The sequence below is a fragment of the Protopterus annectens genome, chromosome 4.part0 (assembly GCF_019279795.1).
Source record: "Protopterus annectens isolate FY-2018-M chromosome 4.part0, PAN1.0, whole genome shotgun sequence".
NCBI classification, from domain to species: domain Eukaryota; kingdom Metazoa; phylum Chordata; order Ceratodontiformes; family Protopteridae; genus Protopterus; species Protopterus annectens.
This window is the reverse complement of record NC_056733.1, coordinates 691,712,661-691,730,004: the sequence shown is the minus strand read 5'-3', so window position 1 is coordinate 691,730,004 and position 17,344 is coordinate 691,712,661. Positions and strand designations below refer to the sequence as shown.

The following is a 17,344-nucleotide window of genomic DNA, read 5'->3' as shown; positions in this document are numbered from 1 at the left end:
CGGTAAGTCTTACTCTAACCTAACACACAAACACTCTCACACACACACATACACACTAATCACTGCAATGTAATATTCCACATTTTCACAACCCCCACCTTTTCGATCAAACATTCATTTTCCTGTACATTCCTACTTATCTACACTATATCAAACTTAAATTCAGCCATGTTGATTCACTCAAAAGAGTGAAGCAAAAAATAATCAATCTGTTTATACTGAAACAAAAAATAACAATCAAAAAATAAAAACATTACGTTATGCAGGGGGACAAGCCTTCCCTGTATCTCCCACATACCCTGCTAATTATGTATACTAACTCAGAGATAGCACAGCAGCAGGGGAAGAGCAAATTCCCAAATCCTACTGTTCAGCAAGCACACACACAGAGTAAAACATCAGCAAGAAAACAGAAAATCAGAATGTTTGCTCTTTTGAGTATTCACTGTTATGAACTGCGGCTCTCTCTGTCTGTCTACATATAGATATTTATTTATTTGATTGCATTTTGTAACTGCAAACACTCAGAAGAGTGAACACTTTTTGTGGTGTTAAAAGAAAACTCTCAGAAAAGTGAAAGCTCTGTATGTGTTTTAGCCTGCTGGCTGATTTCTGTGGGAGATTGCATTGCAGAGAAGCAGGGAATTTGTACTTACCCACTGTTGTGCAGTCTCAGAGGTGGTATATATAATTAGCAGGGGGGATGGGGGGGTTCAGGGAGGCATGTCTCCACTGCAAAAAAATATAAATTTTTGTATTTTTTTGATCATTTTAGATTTTTTTTGTGTTTGTTGTTTTCAGTGTGTATATATATATATATATATATATATATATATATATATATATATATATATATAAAATTTGGAGTTCCCCTGGGTGATGGTCCTAGGCTGATTGAAATGATTGAGACATTTCCTACAGTGAACATTATGATCACTGACCTCATTCCTATTGTATGCACATTATTCATGAGGTCAGTTCCTGCAGTTTGTCTTCTTAGGCACTAAGTACTATGGGTACCACATCTAAGTGACTCCTTTGCTTTGTGTTGCTGCATCATAATAAGAAAGTATCCAAGGTCAGATAATCCACAGTCATATGGGGCCTTTTTGAAAAGTCTGGCTGATTGTTCCTGTAGAAATTTTTGATCCTTTGCAAATCTCAGACTGTATCCCCATGCAGCAATGTTTAGGTGAAGAAGATGGAAATGAGATAACCTCAGCGATCCTCTGCCGAAGGTAATTTTAGGCTTGTTTATAGGATGTCAGCATCGTTTGTGGATATAGTGATTGCTCCCAGCTTGCATCAGTGAACTTGGTGAGCCAGAGGCCCCCAACATTGGCTTCACTTCAGAGAAATATATACCAAACAGGAGTGGTTCCTAAACTGAGCCATGTGGGACACTTCTAGCAACAAGTTTCTTATTGGAAGTGCACCTATCATATGTGTTCTTTCAGTGAGCCAGTTCACTATCCATCGGACGATGTAGGGGTTTATGCCTAAATCAGTACGTTTATTTATGATCCCTGAGTAGAGGATTGTGCCAAAAGCTTTGGCTAGGTCTAGAAAAGTGGTGTGTACCATTTTACCCTCATCCATGGCCCTGGTGACTTTCCCGAAGAAGTCCATCAGATTGACTAGGCAAGACCTCCCTTTGACAAAGCCATATTGGGTCTGTTCTAGTGTTTGGGGAGTTCCTATGTCCTTATTCATATCTAAAATAAAGTCCCTTCGCTATGGAAATAATCATTCATTATCCCACTGCACAAGGGTGGAATCAATACAGATCTTTCAAACTATAGGGCAATTCCTAATTTTATCTCCCTATCAAAAATATTAGAAAAATGTATTTATAAGCAACTTATCACCTATCTAATAGTTAAGCAGCTTCTGTCTTCAATCCGTCACAGCTCCATCCTTATCATTGCACATGGCTCAACCCTAATCTCCTCTGCCAAATCTTTCTCTAAACTCCATGACCTTACACAACAATCCTTCTTATTGATTGAAACATAGCTAAATAGTCTACAATTACTTCTAAACCTTAAAAAATCTAAACTACTGCTCCTCACCCCAAAACACATCTCTACCAAAACAACACTATTCACTATTATCTCTGCCAACAACATCATGATAGAACAAGTCAACTACACAAAATTACTGTGTGTCATCACAGATGACCAGTTGAAATTCGACCACCATGTATCACACATGGTTAAAAAAATTAATCAAAAACTAAGTACATTATACAGAGTGAAACCCTACCTCACTGACTTAGCCAGAAGACATATGGCCTCTACTTTCTTATTGCCATATCTCCTCTATGCTGCCCCAATCTTCAGTAAATTTTAAATCTCACAACTGTCCAAACTTCAACAATGTTATGATAAAGTAGTTAAATTTGCCGTAAACTATAACAATAGAACACACTACTGCCCATCCCTCAGACAAACTAGTTTGAATTACCACATCACCCACCTCTTTCTCATTTAAGTATATGACATGGACTTCTCTATAAGCTGGAAATTTTTCTAGCCCTTGACAACATTCTGCAACATTAACCCCCCCCCCCCTCCGTAGAATTCTATGTTCTAGAGGAAAATCATCAGTCACTATAACCAAATCATCTAATGTTGTAGGTGACTCTCTATAGTCAAATATTGTAGCTAAATTGTGGAACCACATCCCATTACCACTTAAATCCATTCAGAATGCAAACTCATTAAAGGAAAACTAAAACATCTGCATGTTAAATACTACCGTAATCTTCAGCTTGCCATATCATCAAACCATTTCTCTTCATTCGGAATCCGATACCCTGCTGTGATATCCCCACTTTGGGCCAGTAATCAAGGAGCCTGAATCCTCACCACTGGCACTGGAGAAGGATGTTCACTTGGAATAAGAATCGATACACTCAATATTTCCAGATACAGCTTTCTGCATCAAGCACAGTTTACCTTAACAGCACACAGGGAACACAGTCAGTCCAGGGTCTGGGTCCTCTGCCTTTGTCCAGATCCCCAATAAGACTCCTCACTGACACAGCTGTAGGGTTGAGTCCTCAGCCAAGTGTCCAAGGCATGTCCTCCAGCACTCTCTCTGTGAAACCAGTGCTTTGTGTCCCTGCTTCAAGTGGCTGACACATACACAAACACATTGAGATTTGATTTTCACACACACACATACACACACAAACACGCGCACACACACACACACACACACACACACACACACACACACACACACACACACACACACACACACACACACACACACACACACACACGCACACACACGCACACATACACACACACGCACATACGCACACACACACACACACACACCTGGGAAAGGCTGGCACAGATGTACTACCTATTCCCCCTTCTGCCCAAACTATAAGGTAGTCACATTACCACCAGACACCCCAAAGTCAGCTACTCTACGACTCTTACAAGGGTACTGAATTATATTGCGTGAAATTAATATTAATGCAAATTATAGAGTTCAGACAATGCAGTAAGCCTTCTAGGAGTGGCCACAGTGTCACCAACTAGATATAAATCCTCTCAAAGTTTAAAATATTCTCTAAAGGACCAACCACAATGAAAATTTTAAATATATTTAATAATAAATAATGAAAGAACATGAAAATACTAAATATCTATTTACAATAAACACCGGAGTTTCAATCACAGGAAATATTAAAAATAACACAGGTGGACAGGTTCACACAGTTACAGAAAAAAATACTTAACTAATCTCACTATATATTCCCTGACTGATCTAAGAATTATTACTCCCTGGTTACTTACTAGAACAAGGCAAGATGAAATAGGTGAGAGATTCTTCTTTGTCAAGTTCCAAGAACAGACTGCTCTGAGACTGCAGTCTCACCTAGTATTAAACATTATTTTTAGTAATGGATTACAGAATGACATCACATACACCTGGTCATCTGACATCTGGTTCCCATGCAACCCCCCATCGCTAGAAAATGCCAGGATTTAGCACCTGTGTATCAATAATACACACACAGAGCCTTGCTAAGATCTGCTGCAGCTGCTGGAAGTCATAAAACAATTTAAAACTGCCACCCTTCTAGAGTAGCAATTAGCTCACCCCAATGACAATGCAGGAAGCTTCCTAGTACAGACTTTTTGTCTCTGAATGGCTTAGGCCCAATAATTTAATTTCAGATCATTTTCAAAGTTTGAGATTAACCTATTCTCTTCCCGTATCTTCTGTTAAAACATATACATTTAAACAGTTGCAATAATGCATGTATATTTTTTTTCAGCAGGGCACACTGTTTGTACATTTGTAATACAAACGGTTTTGCAAATACATTTTCAGCACAAACATCTGTACAAATCAGTTTGATATACAAATTACATATAATTCTTTACAAAATTCTAACTAGCTGTGCTGGCATATATTGCACATCCACTGCCCTACTTCTCCTGGCATTGCTGGCAGTACTTCACATTGTCACACTTGCAATCAGTCTTCACCATTACCTGAATAGTTTTACTAGTAGTTCCCAGTTATATACATTATTTTGTGACTCTGCCCACCCTCCAACTCCATACTTCTAATATAAACCTTATAACAGCCATGTATATACTTTGTCTTTGAACCCGAATTACACCCCACCTCTTTAACATTTTCTGTCTTACCTAGTTCTTTCCCTCAGTTCTAGTTCTTTGATCGCATGCTGTATTACCTGCCTGACAAACCTACTAAAACACCTCTTGAAATACTCAGTGTTCACCATCTAGTAATACATAAATATCTGATATACAATAATAGTTGCCTCTACTTTCATATGAATGTAATATAATTTTAAAATGTATTTGTAGTTGTTAATGTGTTATTTAATGACTGTTCATGTGTAGTACTGAATGTTTGTTTAAAAATGTTTGCAATCTGTTGGAGCTTTTCTCCAGGGCCTCTGCTGAAAAGATGTCTTTGACTAAATACAGATGGACAAACAGGGTATACAAAAGCAAAATAAAATAAAATAAAAAACAGCAGTCCCATGTTAATCTGTACTTGAGGTGCAGATACTAAACTAATTGCCTGGAAGAGTTCAAAATGCATCCAAAATAAAGGTTTAGATAACAGTGATAGAACATTCAATAGTGGTTTTAGTTCTTGTGCTGTTAAGCTAAGGATGCCACTTTCTTCTGTAGTGGCATTGGAGGACTGGTGCTGTGAAAAAAATAGCTTCAAGTACTACTATATTCTGGGTGTTTTTAAGCATCCAGTGACATAAGTAGCTGTCTAGCTTATTTTAAATGAAGTCAGTTAGTTACAGGTTGTTATGGAGAACTGTAGATTAATTATCCTGCTTACATTGAGCAAAATTCCAGGGAATACAGATTTTTGCAGAGCATCCTAATTTAAATTTATGCCTTCAGATTTGTATATATCGATTCATAACAAATATGAACTTAACTGCCTACTGTATATTTAAAACAATGCAACAAGAAACACATGCTGTAGAAGAAAGGTGCTAACATATAGCTAAAGTAGTACTTGTGACATATTGTCCTTTCGAGATTTTAGTGAAAATATGTTCTGGTACATATATATCTTTCTTGGACAATTTCTGTAATATGTGGGCTGTAGTATTTGAGGAATGTAAAATGTGTCAGCTGTAAATGTTAAAAGAATGAATACAGTGTATTAGTGAGAAGATTTCCTTTAGTCACACATTTACCAATGCAGATAATTTAAGAATCAGAGCCGCTTTTTTTTAAAGCTTTACATACCAAGATTCATTTTACTGGTATTTGTCTCTTTAACCATCCTTGCTGCTTAGTGGTTTTGATGATGACAGATTCTCACTGCAGTTCTGATGAAAATTGTATGAGGCACCTAGACAGTAATCCCTCTGTTCCCTTTTCCTCAAAAAATGTATCTGCTGCTGAAAGATTTTCACAACTAAATGGTGCCTAGAGCATGTTTAAGGGAAAACTGGATGTTGAAGCATGTCGGAATAATCAAAATGCTGTAGATTTTTATAGCCAAGGATCTTTTCTGGACAGCATTTGCCTGTACAGGTGGAACAGACAATCTTTTCTATTGTCAGTAGAGCAGGGAAGCTTTGGTTTTCTTACATCCTGTTTCTCCCGGAGGCCAGTTATCAGCAAGCGAAGTCAGTAGCTTTGGCTGCCTGGTTTATAGCATGGAGCAACAGTAGTGAAAAAGCTGTTATATAAGCTGTTTGTATTGTTTCTGAAAAATTCCTTTATTATCATAATTAACACTGTTTTATGAAGACAGCTATCCTTAATTGCAGAAAATAACATATGCATATTGTTAATGTCATTGTTATACAGTTTGTAAGGTGGTCACCCACAGATGATGGTCTTGAATGTTCAGATTTAGGGCAAGGGCAACTCTGGAAAATGCATTGCTAATGCCATTTATTTAAATCTGTTAAGTAGAAGGATTCTTATAAATAACAGCTCAGCACATACACACACACACAACACATTCACATTATGTGAGAACGTGCTTTAAAGTAGTTCTGCACTGCATTTCTTTAGAGTGTATAGTGCTGATTTATGTAAAATGTCACTTCGAACATATTTTATCAGAATGTAAAGGGAATTTCTTCCAGACCTTTCTGGTACTATAAGGTTGCAGTAGATAATCTGAATTAACTGTAAACTTTTAATTACAGAAAATGCTTAACATTTTAAATGTGTGCGCTATATTAAAATAACATTGCTATTTAAGTTTGAATTAAAATTAAATAAAACATTTATTCAGTTCAAAAAATGTATCTTTGCAGCCATTTGTATAGAATAGCCTTTTATTGGCAGTGATGGGGAAGCCCTTTTTGGAATAAAACGTCTTTCGGCTTCTCCCGGTTAGGGGTCGCCACAGTGGATCACTGCTCTGTTTATGATTTGCAGTGGATTTTTATGGTGCCAAGTTACCAGCCTGGTGCCCAGCCTTCAGAGAAGGCACACACAGAGACTCACGCACCTACCTGCATGTCTTTTAACATTCAGTCGATCACAGGGAGGACATGCAGACTCCACACACAAGAAACTCCAGCTGAGAATCGAACCAGGGAGCCTCTTGCTGTGAGGTGACAACGCTAACCGCTGCACCACCGCGGCCGACATGGGGAAGCCCTTTTTGGAATAATTTGTTGAAATAATATACACAGTGGAACTCTTAGTACTTTAACAAGTTTAGAACATTCTTTGAAGAATCCTTCAGCTTTTACCTGTGACAATTGTGTATTCCACTAGAAGGTAGACTTTTAATAGTAAATCCAAATGAGAGAAATGGAACAGGGCTAACTGAGTCTTCAATGGCTAGTTTGTAACTCAATTGTTTTAAATTATTACAGTGTTTTAGTGTATTTGTATTGTCTGATGAAGTATCTGCAATAGATGTGAAAGCACTCACATTGTCTTATAGTCTGTTTTATTAAAGTTTGTAACACCTTAGCCATGTTCCAGTTCTGTCATTTGTATCTATTGTGCTGTTTTTTGATTTAACTGGTTTATTAGAAGCAGAGTTTTTGTTCTTCCTTGACAGATCTTTAATGGACCATAAAGACCCTTTGATTGCAGCATGCACCTATTTTTCTCTGTCTTTTCATAGTTTTATAATCTAAACAGGACACACAGCCAATCCAACTCGAAAAAAAATTATGAGGTATATACAAATGACCCCTTAAGAACACCTGGTGTCCATAAGGGTCATTTGCATATATCCCATAATCCCCTTTTACAATAGGTTTCAAGAAACCACAGAGTGCAAACTCTAGCTTGGTTAGGTTTTTCTTGTTTTTTTTCCAGTTATAAATTCATAGTCTGTCACTTTTGATTTCTTCATCGTTTTAAAATGTCTTTATTGAGCTGGCCCAAGCAGTTGTAGAGTAGGAAAAGTGGATTAAACTTTCATTTTCATTTTACAGGTTGGATTTGGACTGCGCCTATTGCTTTTTAAAATGCAGTAGTAAAAATATGTTAACAATAATAAAGTTTGGTTTGCATTTTACTCTTTTTTTCTTTTTGAGCTGTATTCTTTCTAAGAGGTATTTGTAAATGGTGGTATCTTAAAAGTGAGGTTATGTTTAGGACAATGGCCTAGGTTTGAGGCCTTAAAGATGAATTAGTTGTATATTAATTTTCTTTCAGAGAAGCCAGCTAGGAACTCAGATTGCATATTACACTTCTGTGTTATAATGGGAGCACTGCATGTATTTACTGTCTCCTTTTTTGCCATATATATGTATATGTATATATATATATATATATATATATATATATATATATATATATATATATATATATATTTATAGATATAGCTATATATATATATATATATATATGTGTGTAGTGATATCTATATATATATATATATATATATATATATATATATATATGTATATATATATATATATATATATATATGTATATATGTATATATATATATATATGTGTATATATATATATATATATATATATATATATATATATTTTTTTTTTCTTTTTGCCATGAATGCCATTGGTGACATCTAATTTGGTATAGCCGGAGTCTGTCAAAAATGCTGAGAAATATGTCTTTAATATTCCCAGGCATGTGACTGAAAACCTTTTGAAGGCGAGGGGTTGACGACGGCTTCCTGTTTTGTAAGTTATCCTTTGCTAACTTTTTGTTTCCTGCAGTGCTCTCCTTTAAAATTTGAGTTCCTGATTTGTGGCCTGGCATTTGTTTTTCCATTGTTCATTGTACTGTTTTCTGTAACCACAGAAATAGTAGCCAGCTAATTTCTCTTCCATGGCTTGTGAATAAAAATGTGCTGTTATATGCTACTGTATCAAGTAATAAAACATCTGTGCTTAACATTATATATGTAATGACTTGATAACTGCACTCTATAGAGCATGTTTTGGGCAGAAAATATCTGTATTAGCTAATACCTTTCTGAAGTTTTACTAAGATCTAAACATACAACAAGATAATCTCCAGAAGAGACCCTTTGTCGTACTCGGGGGACTGAAACAGAACTATGCAGTTTTAGAAGTACAAAAACAGAGGCACATTTTTTGTTAGGAAATGTAGCAATGCAGTATGTGAGTTGATTACCAGAAATTATTTTGGCATTTATGCTTTCTGCTGATTTTGTGTAGCATAGATGTACGATTTGTTAACTGTCTACTTTATTTTTAATTTTTAGGCATTGTTCTGAAGTGTAAAAATGTGCTTAACTTTTGACAAAATACATACTGCATTTACTTTTATGAAATTAGTGTGTGAAGTAACTGACATCTGTATGTGACCACCCTACATTTGTAGCTTATCCTGATATATAAGATGGTCAGTACTCTTGATTTGCTTTTATTTTTGTAATCCTTAATCTTTTGTGAAACATTGAAAGACAGTAATTTTTCTTTACCAGGTGCAGTCCAAGTTCCGTTATCCTTTCTACTATGAAATGTGCTGGTATGTTCTTGAAAGATACGTCTGTTGTTTAACAAAGAGATGTCATCTCATCAAACATTTACAGAAAGATTCATCTTTGCAGACTGGTAAGTAATTGTTTTTAGCAGTGGTTTCTGGTGATATTAGTTCAGGTCAGTATATGCTGTGAGATCTGAAGGGGAGGGCTACCTGTTGGTGAGAGCGCACATTACTGAGTTTCTAATATGGTTTTCAAATTGAATTCAACATACTGGTAAGGATTAGGTCCCCAACTGAATGGTTCTGTGGTTCATGCAGGTGGCACTTTATTATTCATAATTTTCTCGTGATTACTTGTGGTTCATTCCTTCTTCTTTGTGGTCCTGTTAACTATGTGGGGCAACCATCTGATCAATATTTTCACTGCAAAGTATGTGGACTGTCTATTTATCAAATCAAGCAACATTTTGTGACCAAAGTGTTTTCCTTTTTTTAGTTTCAAAGATTACACATTTGCAGTTAAATAATGCTTAAGTTGTGCTGTTGCAGTCATGTTCCTTACTACATGTGCTGTCTTTCCTCCTATCTACACAGCTGACTACTGCTGAGGAATCACCAAATAGCAGATCATAGTAGGGCCCAGACTCCCAGCAGTCTAAGGCCCCTCCACGAAGAGCTAGAGTTGTCCAACATATGCTGGACATTGTTTCTCATTCAGACATCTATTTTTCTCTGTCTTCACATAATTTCATAGGTACTTACTAGGCTGCTGATCTGTGAAGATCTTATGAAGCGTAATCCTACATTCCCTACGGTAGCTTTAGCCCTTATGTTTTGCATATGAATAATCCAGAGATGGGCCAAAAAGGATATGCTGGGACATTTACTTGTTTTCTCTATCCTTGAGGGACAGGTGTGCTAAACCAGAGGTAAATTTGTGGCTACCCAGCTATTCATCCAGTTTATATTTGAATAGAGTAATCATGAATAGGAGTTGTTAGCACATACAGTGGATAGGCACAAATGCCTTTACTCTGATTGTCACTGGGCTAGACTACTTTTTATGTTTCTGCCAGTTTGTGTCTTAGCAAACTGGTGGCTTTACTAACTGGTTGCATGGCAGAATGCATTCATGCAGGTGTGCTGCTGTTGCTGGTAGTAGGAAATTGTAAGTTGAAATCTGGGGCAGAAAACCACATACAGTTGATTGCTGTGTTTCTATTTAACTCTTCATTGAGGTAATCTGAACACTAATGGATAACACTGGACCACAGCAGTGTGTTTGCCTACTGCTTAGAATGTTGTGGCATTAGTGTGATTTGTTAGCTCTGCACTGCTACTTTAACTTTATAAACCTTATCACAAGCTGTGTTTTATAAAAAGTTACATCCGACAAAACTCCAGGAAACAAGTTTAAAAAAATCAGTAGCCAACACTAATCAGTACTTCAGTTAATGTCAGAGTGCTGTAGAGACAAGGCAAGACATCCATTTTGTAACTGTAGAAATGATAAATTATGATTCTTGTAATTGGTGATTCATTTATTAGAGGATCTGATACTTATATTTGCAGAGAAGTTAATGAATATCGAATAGTGTTATGCTTGCCAGGAGCAAAAATAGAAAATGTGAGACAAGCCTTGGAATGCCTTAATGTAAAGAAGTATTTTTATTCATGTTGGTACAAATGATGTCATCCACAAAGATTATCTGACTGCTAGTAGGGAATTGACAGCCCTCTTAGATAGTATAGCTTGTACTGGTGTTAGGACATATTTTTTACAAATCAGCTATAGAAAGGATAGTCAGGTTACTGTGAATGAAAAGATTTTTTGGGTAAATACCTACATGGAAAATATGTCCTGTTTTAAAAAATGGAAATGTGTAGAGCATCTAAGCCTAGTTTTGGGCACACGTGTTCAGACAGGACGGCATGCATTTGTCAAGATCAGGAAAGAGAATTTTTGCAGCAGATATTTTGCAATATTTGACAAACACTAGGCAGGATTTTTGCCAAATCAAAAATTTAACAGTACATCTCTGATTGTTGTTAATGCTAGGAACATTAATAATAGAGTTTTTTTATTGGAAAATTTGCTATGTTCCCACAAGATTGATGTTGTTATTGTTTGTGAAACATGGCTAAAGAACAATGACTGGAAACCAATTCTGTCAGGGTATAAATGTCTTTATTGTAACAGACACTCCAACATAAAATCAGGTGGAGATGTTTTGACAGGGATTAAAGATAGTTATGAGACCTGTGATTATTACATGTTCAGTGATAACACCAATACTATAGACTGTAATTGTAACAATAAAGACAACCCTGGTACATATAGCAATTGTTGGAGTGTATAGACCACCAAAGTCAAGTGCAAATGACCTAGAGGAATTCATACATTTCTTGCAAAAAACACAGGAGGGAAGAATAATATTAACTGGGGACTTAAATTTACCAGAAACAGACTGGAATAATATTTATTCAACAATGTTAGTAAGGAAATTATTCACAACGTATATTCAGGAACAACAACTGCTTCAGATTATTAAAAAGCCTACCAGGGGACGGAACATACTAGACATTGTTTGTGTTCCTAAAGAAATTACTGTCACTTCAAGTCAAGTTTTACCACCGTTGATGTGCAGTGATCATGGGGTTATAAAGAGTAATTTGTTGCTAGATATTTCGCCAAACTAAAATCTAAACCAAGGCACAGAAAATTAATTACAGATTATATGGAAGCAAAACAGTCACTATGTAAAACTAACTGGAGTGAGGTGTTCAGTGGAAAAACTGCAGATGGAATGTGAAAAGTTTTGAAAAACTGAGTGCAAAAAATCGAAAAAAATTTTAACATCAGGATCTACGCGTACAACATCAGGGGGATATATTTCCATAAGAACAAGATATCTGACTAAAGTGAGGGACAAAAAAATATAAGAAATGGAAGAGAGGATTGACTACAACTTTGAAAACTGAAATAATAAGTTGGACAAACAGATTAAGCGTAGTGTGAGACAAGATCAGGAAAAATTTGTAGAAAATTATTATAAAGATATCAAGCATAATAGGAAACCTTTTTATAGGTCATGGCTTTACATGCTGGTGTTCACGGTTCGAGTCCCAAAAGGAGGATCGACTACAGACCCTGGGAACTATCGGCCCATTAGCCTGACAAGTCTGATATGCACAGCTATGAATCGCATCATCATGGTCTTAATAAACAAGGATATAGGGAATCTCCAAACTCTGGATCCCACACAGTTTGGTTTTGTGAAGGGTAGATCATGCCTGCTCAACTTGGACAACTTCTTTGAGTCAGTCACCAGAGGTGCGGATGAAGGCAAGGTGGTTCATACAGCCTACCTTGATCTGGCCAAGGCCTTTGATACCATTCCACACTCAGGAATCATAGAAAAACTCACTAAGCTATGCATCAACCCGTATATCACTAGGTGGGTTGCAAACTGGCTTACAGATAGAACACACAGTGTGAAAGTAGCTGACTCCAAGTCAGACTGCCAACCAAGAACCCACAGTGTGAAAGTAGCTGACTCCAAGTCAGACTGCCAACCAGTCATGAGTGGAGTCCCACAGGGATCGGTCCTGGGTCCTCTCCTATTTGGTATGTACTTCTCAGAAGCCCAGGCCAACAAGAAGAGACTCTGGCTGACTAAAGTTCACAGACGATTGCAAGTTGGGAGCCATTATTAATTCCCCAAGTGATGTTGACATCCCAAAGAAAGGCCTCACTGAGACCAGCAACTGGTATCAGAACCATGGCCTTAAGCTCAATGCCAAAAATGTGTCATCATCCCCTTTGGGAAAAACCCAGTTCCCATAAACTACCACATTGATGGTAGTCCACTGAACACAGAAGGCATTATAAGAGATCTGGGAAGACAGGTTGACAGCAACCTCTCTTTTAATCACCACATTCCCACTGTGGTCAGAAAGTCCTTCTATGTGGCACATCTCATTTCTAAGGGTTTTACATCCAGGAAGAAAGACCTCGTTGTCTCCCTCTACTCTTCCCGCATTAGGCCAGTCATTGAGTACAATGCCCCATTTGGCATGTAGCTCACTAGACACCTGCAATGACTGGAGAGGCCACAAAAGTACCATACAAAGAGGATCCTAGGCCTTAAACACTTGTCCTGTATGGACAGACTCAAAAAACTCCAACTATTCTCTGTCTCGTATCGCCTACTTAGAGGCGATCTCTGCTTGACTTACAAAGCCATGTCTGACCCAGCTCTGTTAGGAATGCTACATCTAAAGAAATCCCAATCCCTCTGCACCACACACTCCAGAGACCTCAACCTCATTACCACAATCAACAGAATGTGCCCATGCTATGGAAGAGACTTCCCATACATGTCAAACAGAGTGCCTCACTGGCCCTCTTCAAGAGAAATCTTGATGAGTGGATGGTAAATAGAAAATTCACCCCGGGGATCACTCCAGTGGCTCTACTCGACAGTGGCAGTGGAAACTAAGGTCGGGTGGCACGATGCCAGGGTAATCCTATGGGCTAGGCTTGCAAAGGTTCCAGGGCCATTAGCCTAGTATATATCTATGAACCTATGAAGATGTAGAAGGAGTAAAGACACACAAACTGATAAACTGTGTGCAGATTCTAAAATTTATTCTCAGACACAACAGATTACAGATATATTTACAAAATCTTATGCAAAAAAATTTGGCTCCACAAAAGAGGTGATAAGTTGTCCTAGTGACATCCAAGTAACCATGATACTGGAATCAAATTAGATTATATTGAAAAAGAACTGTTCAAAATGGATCCAAACAAAGCACAGGGAGGAGATGGAATTAGTAACAATGACCTGAGAACACTTCAGCAACCATTATATCTGTTATTCACTAGGTCTTATAAATATGGGGAAATTCCTCAAGCTTGGAGACATGTGATTATTAAACCTTTCTTTAAGGGAAAGGGAAGTAGGACAAACCCAGAGTCATATAGACCCTTAGGTCTACTTTTATGTTGTGGAAAAATAATGGAGAAGGTAATATTGGATAGGTTATTGTCAGAACTGGATAGGTTGGGACTTGAAACCATATATCAGTATGCATATGTTGAAAAGAGATCTATTACCACAAGTAACATGAAGTTCTATAACAATATAATAGCTATGAATGAAAAATTGTGCTGTGATGTAATTTATATAGATTTAACTTCTGCATTTGACAGGGTCATCCAAAAACACTGATCAGTAAATTAGTACAACTAAGTATTGATGTACTCTTAATAAAATGGATAGCTGCATGGCATACGAATAGAACATGGCAAGTATCATACAGCAAGTGAACAGATCAAATCTTTGGTTACAGTCAGGATGTCCCACAGGGCTCTGTCCTAGGCCCTTACTTGTTTAGATTGTATCTTTCAGACCTAACTTTTTCATCTGAGGTGTTCTACAGTCTTTATACAGACGATCTGAAATTGGGTAAATTGATTACATGTGTTACAGATAAGGCACGTCTGAAAAATAGCTTGACTAAGTTGAACATTTGGGCACAGGAGAATAATATGATGATAAATACATCAAAAACTAAACATATGAGATTTGGGAGACATACATTGAAAGGTGAATATTTAATACATCACACAGTGATTGAAACTGTAGACTCATTTAAGGACCTGGGTATATGGGTAGATTCAGCTAATGAGTTTTTCTAATCATATCATAGTTATAGAACTATAGATTGTATAAAAATATTTATAAAATCTAGGAAATCAAAAATGATGAAGTCATTGTTTGTTAGTTACATTAGACCCAAACTTGAATATGGAATAATAATATGGAAACCCTATAAGAAACCAAGCATGAGTAAACTGGAAAGAGTACAGCGGAAATATACCAAGAGCATCAACAGATGTGAAAATTTAAGTTATTATGAAAGACTAAAATATCTGAACTTTTACAGCGTCTCTTACAGATATCTAAGAGGAAATCTTATTCAAATATATAGGCATTTAGAGACAACTACCTGTGGGAATGTCTGGGGTTATCAAAAAGTACTAGAGAATCATCAGGCAACCTATGTAAGATTCTATAGGAGTGAGAAGTGTACTAATCGGTTCTCTGACAGAGTAGGTGATGCATGGAACAGACTACCAAATTACATTAAAGCAAGTACTAGTTTAGATATTTTTTAAGAACAGCCTGGACACATTATGGGAACAAGTGTTTTGGTATATTGGCAAGCTAGAAGGGCATTAATGCCCTTGCTTGAAATATTTGTATGTATGTATGTATGTATGTATGTGTGATAAATACTATTGCAAGTAAAATTAAAAAATCAGGTTCCATGGGACCATACAGGAGATCTGGTGGTTTACTGTACTGACTGAAGAAACACAATTGTTCGAACATAGCTATAATGGAGATCACTGGACTGAGCATAAAGCGTGTCAATGAATATGAACCAGTCCAAAGTTCTCCATTTTTGCCGAAGTATGAAACTTTGGCTGGCATCAAATAACTCAACTGGCCATAATTTACTGGATTGTACACAGCTTTTTATGAGTCACAAAACAACTATATGAGGCAAAAATTGGAGACAATTCAGTTATTTTTTAAACAAGAAACATCTTTATTAAATTATCACTTATGACATAGGCAAGCATACATTTATATAAATGAAAACAAACCATATTGACAATCCCAGCTGTAAGCATTTTACATCACAAACCATATTGGCAATCCTAGTTGCAAAAATTATACATCACTTATAATCTACCCAATCATTGTTAGTCAAATATTACATAGCTCATTCAAGTCCTGCTTTCTTTTAAACCTCATTCCTCCGTTGTATGTATTGTTCCTAGTATTCCCTTTTTTCCTATGTAATTTTGTAATTTGCTCCTAACCTTTTTAAAGATCCCAGTTCCAGTTGTTTTATGTATTTATTTTTATTTATTTTACATTTGTTGACCGGGACAGTCAGAGTGAACACATGTCTATTTTCAGCGGAAGCCCGTGGAGAAAAGCTGCAACGTACAATATCAAAACAGTTTAAACATAATAATTAGATGTTTAAAGATACTTCTTTTACAGTCAATAGTATGAAGCCTAAGAAAACATCTAAGTGTTTACTAAATATCATTCTACAAGAACTATAGGACATTCATACAGATAAACTTTATATACAGTCTAATAATAGTAAAAAACACAAACCACCACGATTCTCCAAGTTTCAGGCTCACATAAAATAAACAAGCAAACAATTCCAAGTACACAGGTATCTGATGAAGCAGCATAACCTGCGAAAGCGCTCATACCTTTGTGAATAAAGAGATTTGAAGAACTGGAGCAGTCTGCCGTTTTTGGGTTCAACTGTGTACTTGGATTTATATACAGTCTATTTACACAACATAGGGTCTAATCATTGATAGCAGATGAGATTCTGAGAAGAAATGGGTGGAGTAAGAACTGTAGATTCTGTATAGAGAGCTATTGCTAGATAGTGTAGGCCTTCCCTAATAGAGGTTATATATGGAGTTAATTGAAGTGTTAGTTGAGAAGTGGTAAAGATGAGATGAGGTGGATAATTTTCACCCAAGTGCAGAGCAGGGGCATAACCAGTTTACACTGAAGTGGTCTTTTATAATTTTCTTGTAGGAGGGTAGAGAGTTTTCATAGGTAATGATGGTAGGAAAAGAGTTCCAAATCCTAGCAATATAGTTAGAATAGAGAGAGAGAGAGTCACCTGCTGAATTATTAGATTTGGTGACTTTGACTTGGAATTTGTCACTAGAGTGGAGATTTCTTGAATTGCAGTGAGGTTGGAGCAGTTTGTGAGTGCTGGTATTTTGTCCGGGTTATGAAGGAGTTTATGGGCAAGTACAAGTTGATCATAGATCATGAGGTGGGGG

At 36.7% G+C, this 17,344-nt stretch overlaps 1 protein-coding gene across 5 annotated transcripts in view; it reads left to right on the top strand.

The window, feature by feature from the left end:
- Positions 1 to 17,344, top strand: part of KDM2B (lysine demethylase 2B) — a 3,837,686-nt gene that overhangs the window by 1,995,985 nt on the left and 1,824,357 nt on the right. For all 5 annotated transcript variants that reach the window (XM_044068658.1, XM_044068655.1, XM_044068654.1 and 2 more), the window contains one exon: positions 9,437 to 9,566. In XM_044068658.1, the coding sequence (XP_043924593.1) occupies positions 9,437 to 9,566 (130 nt within the window). The remainder of the gene's footprint in view (positions 1 to 9,436; positions 9,567 to 17,344) is intronic.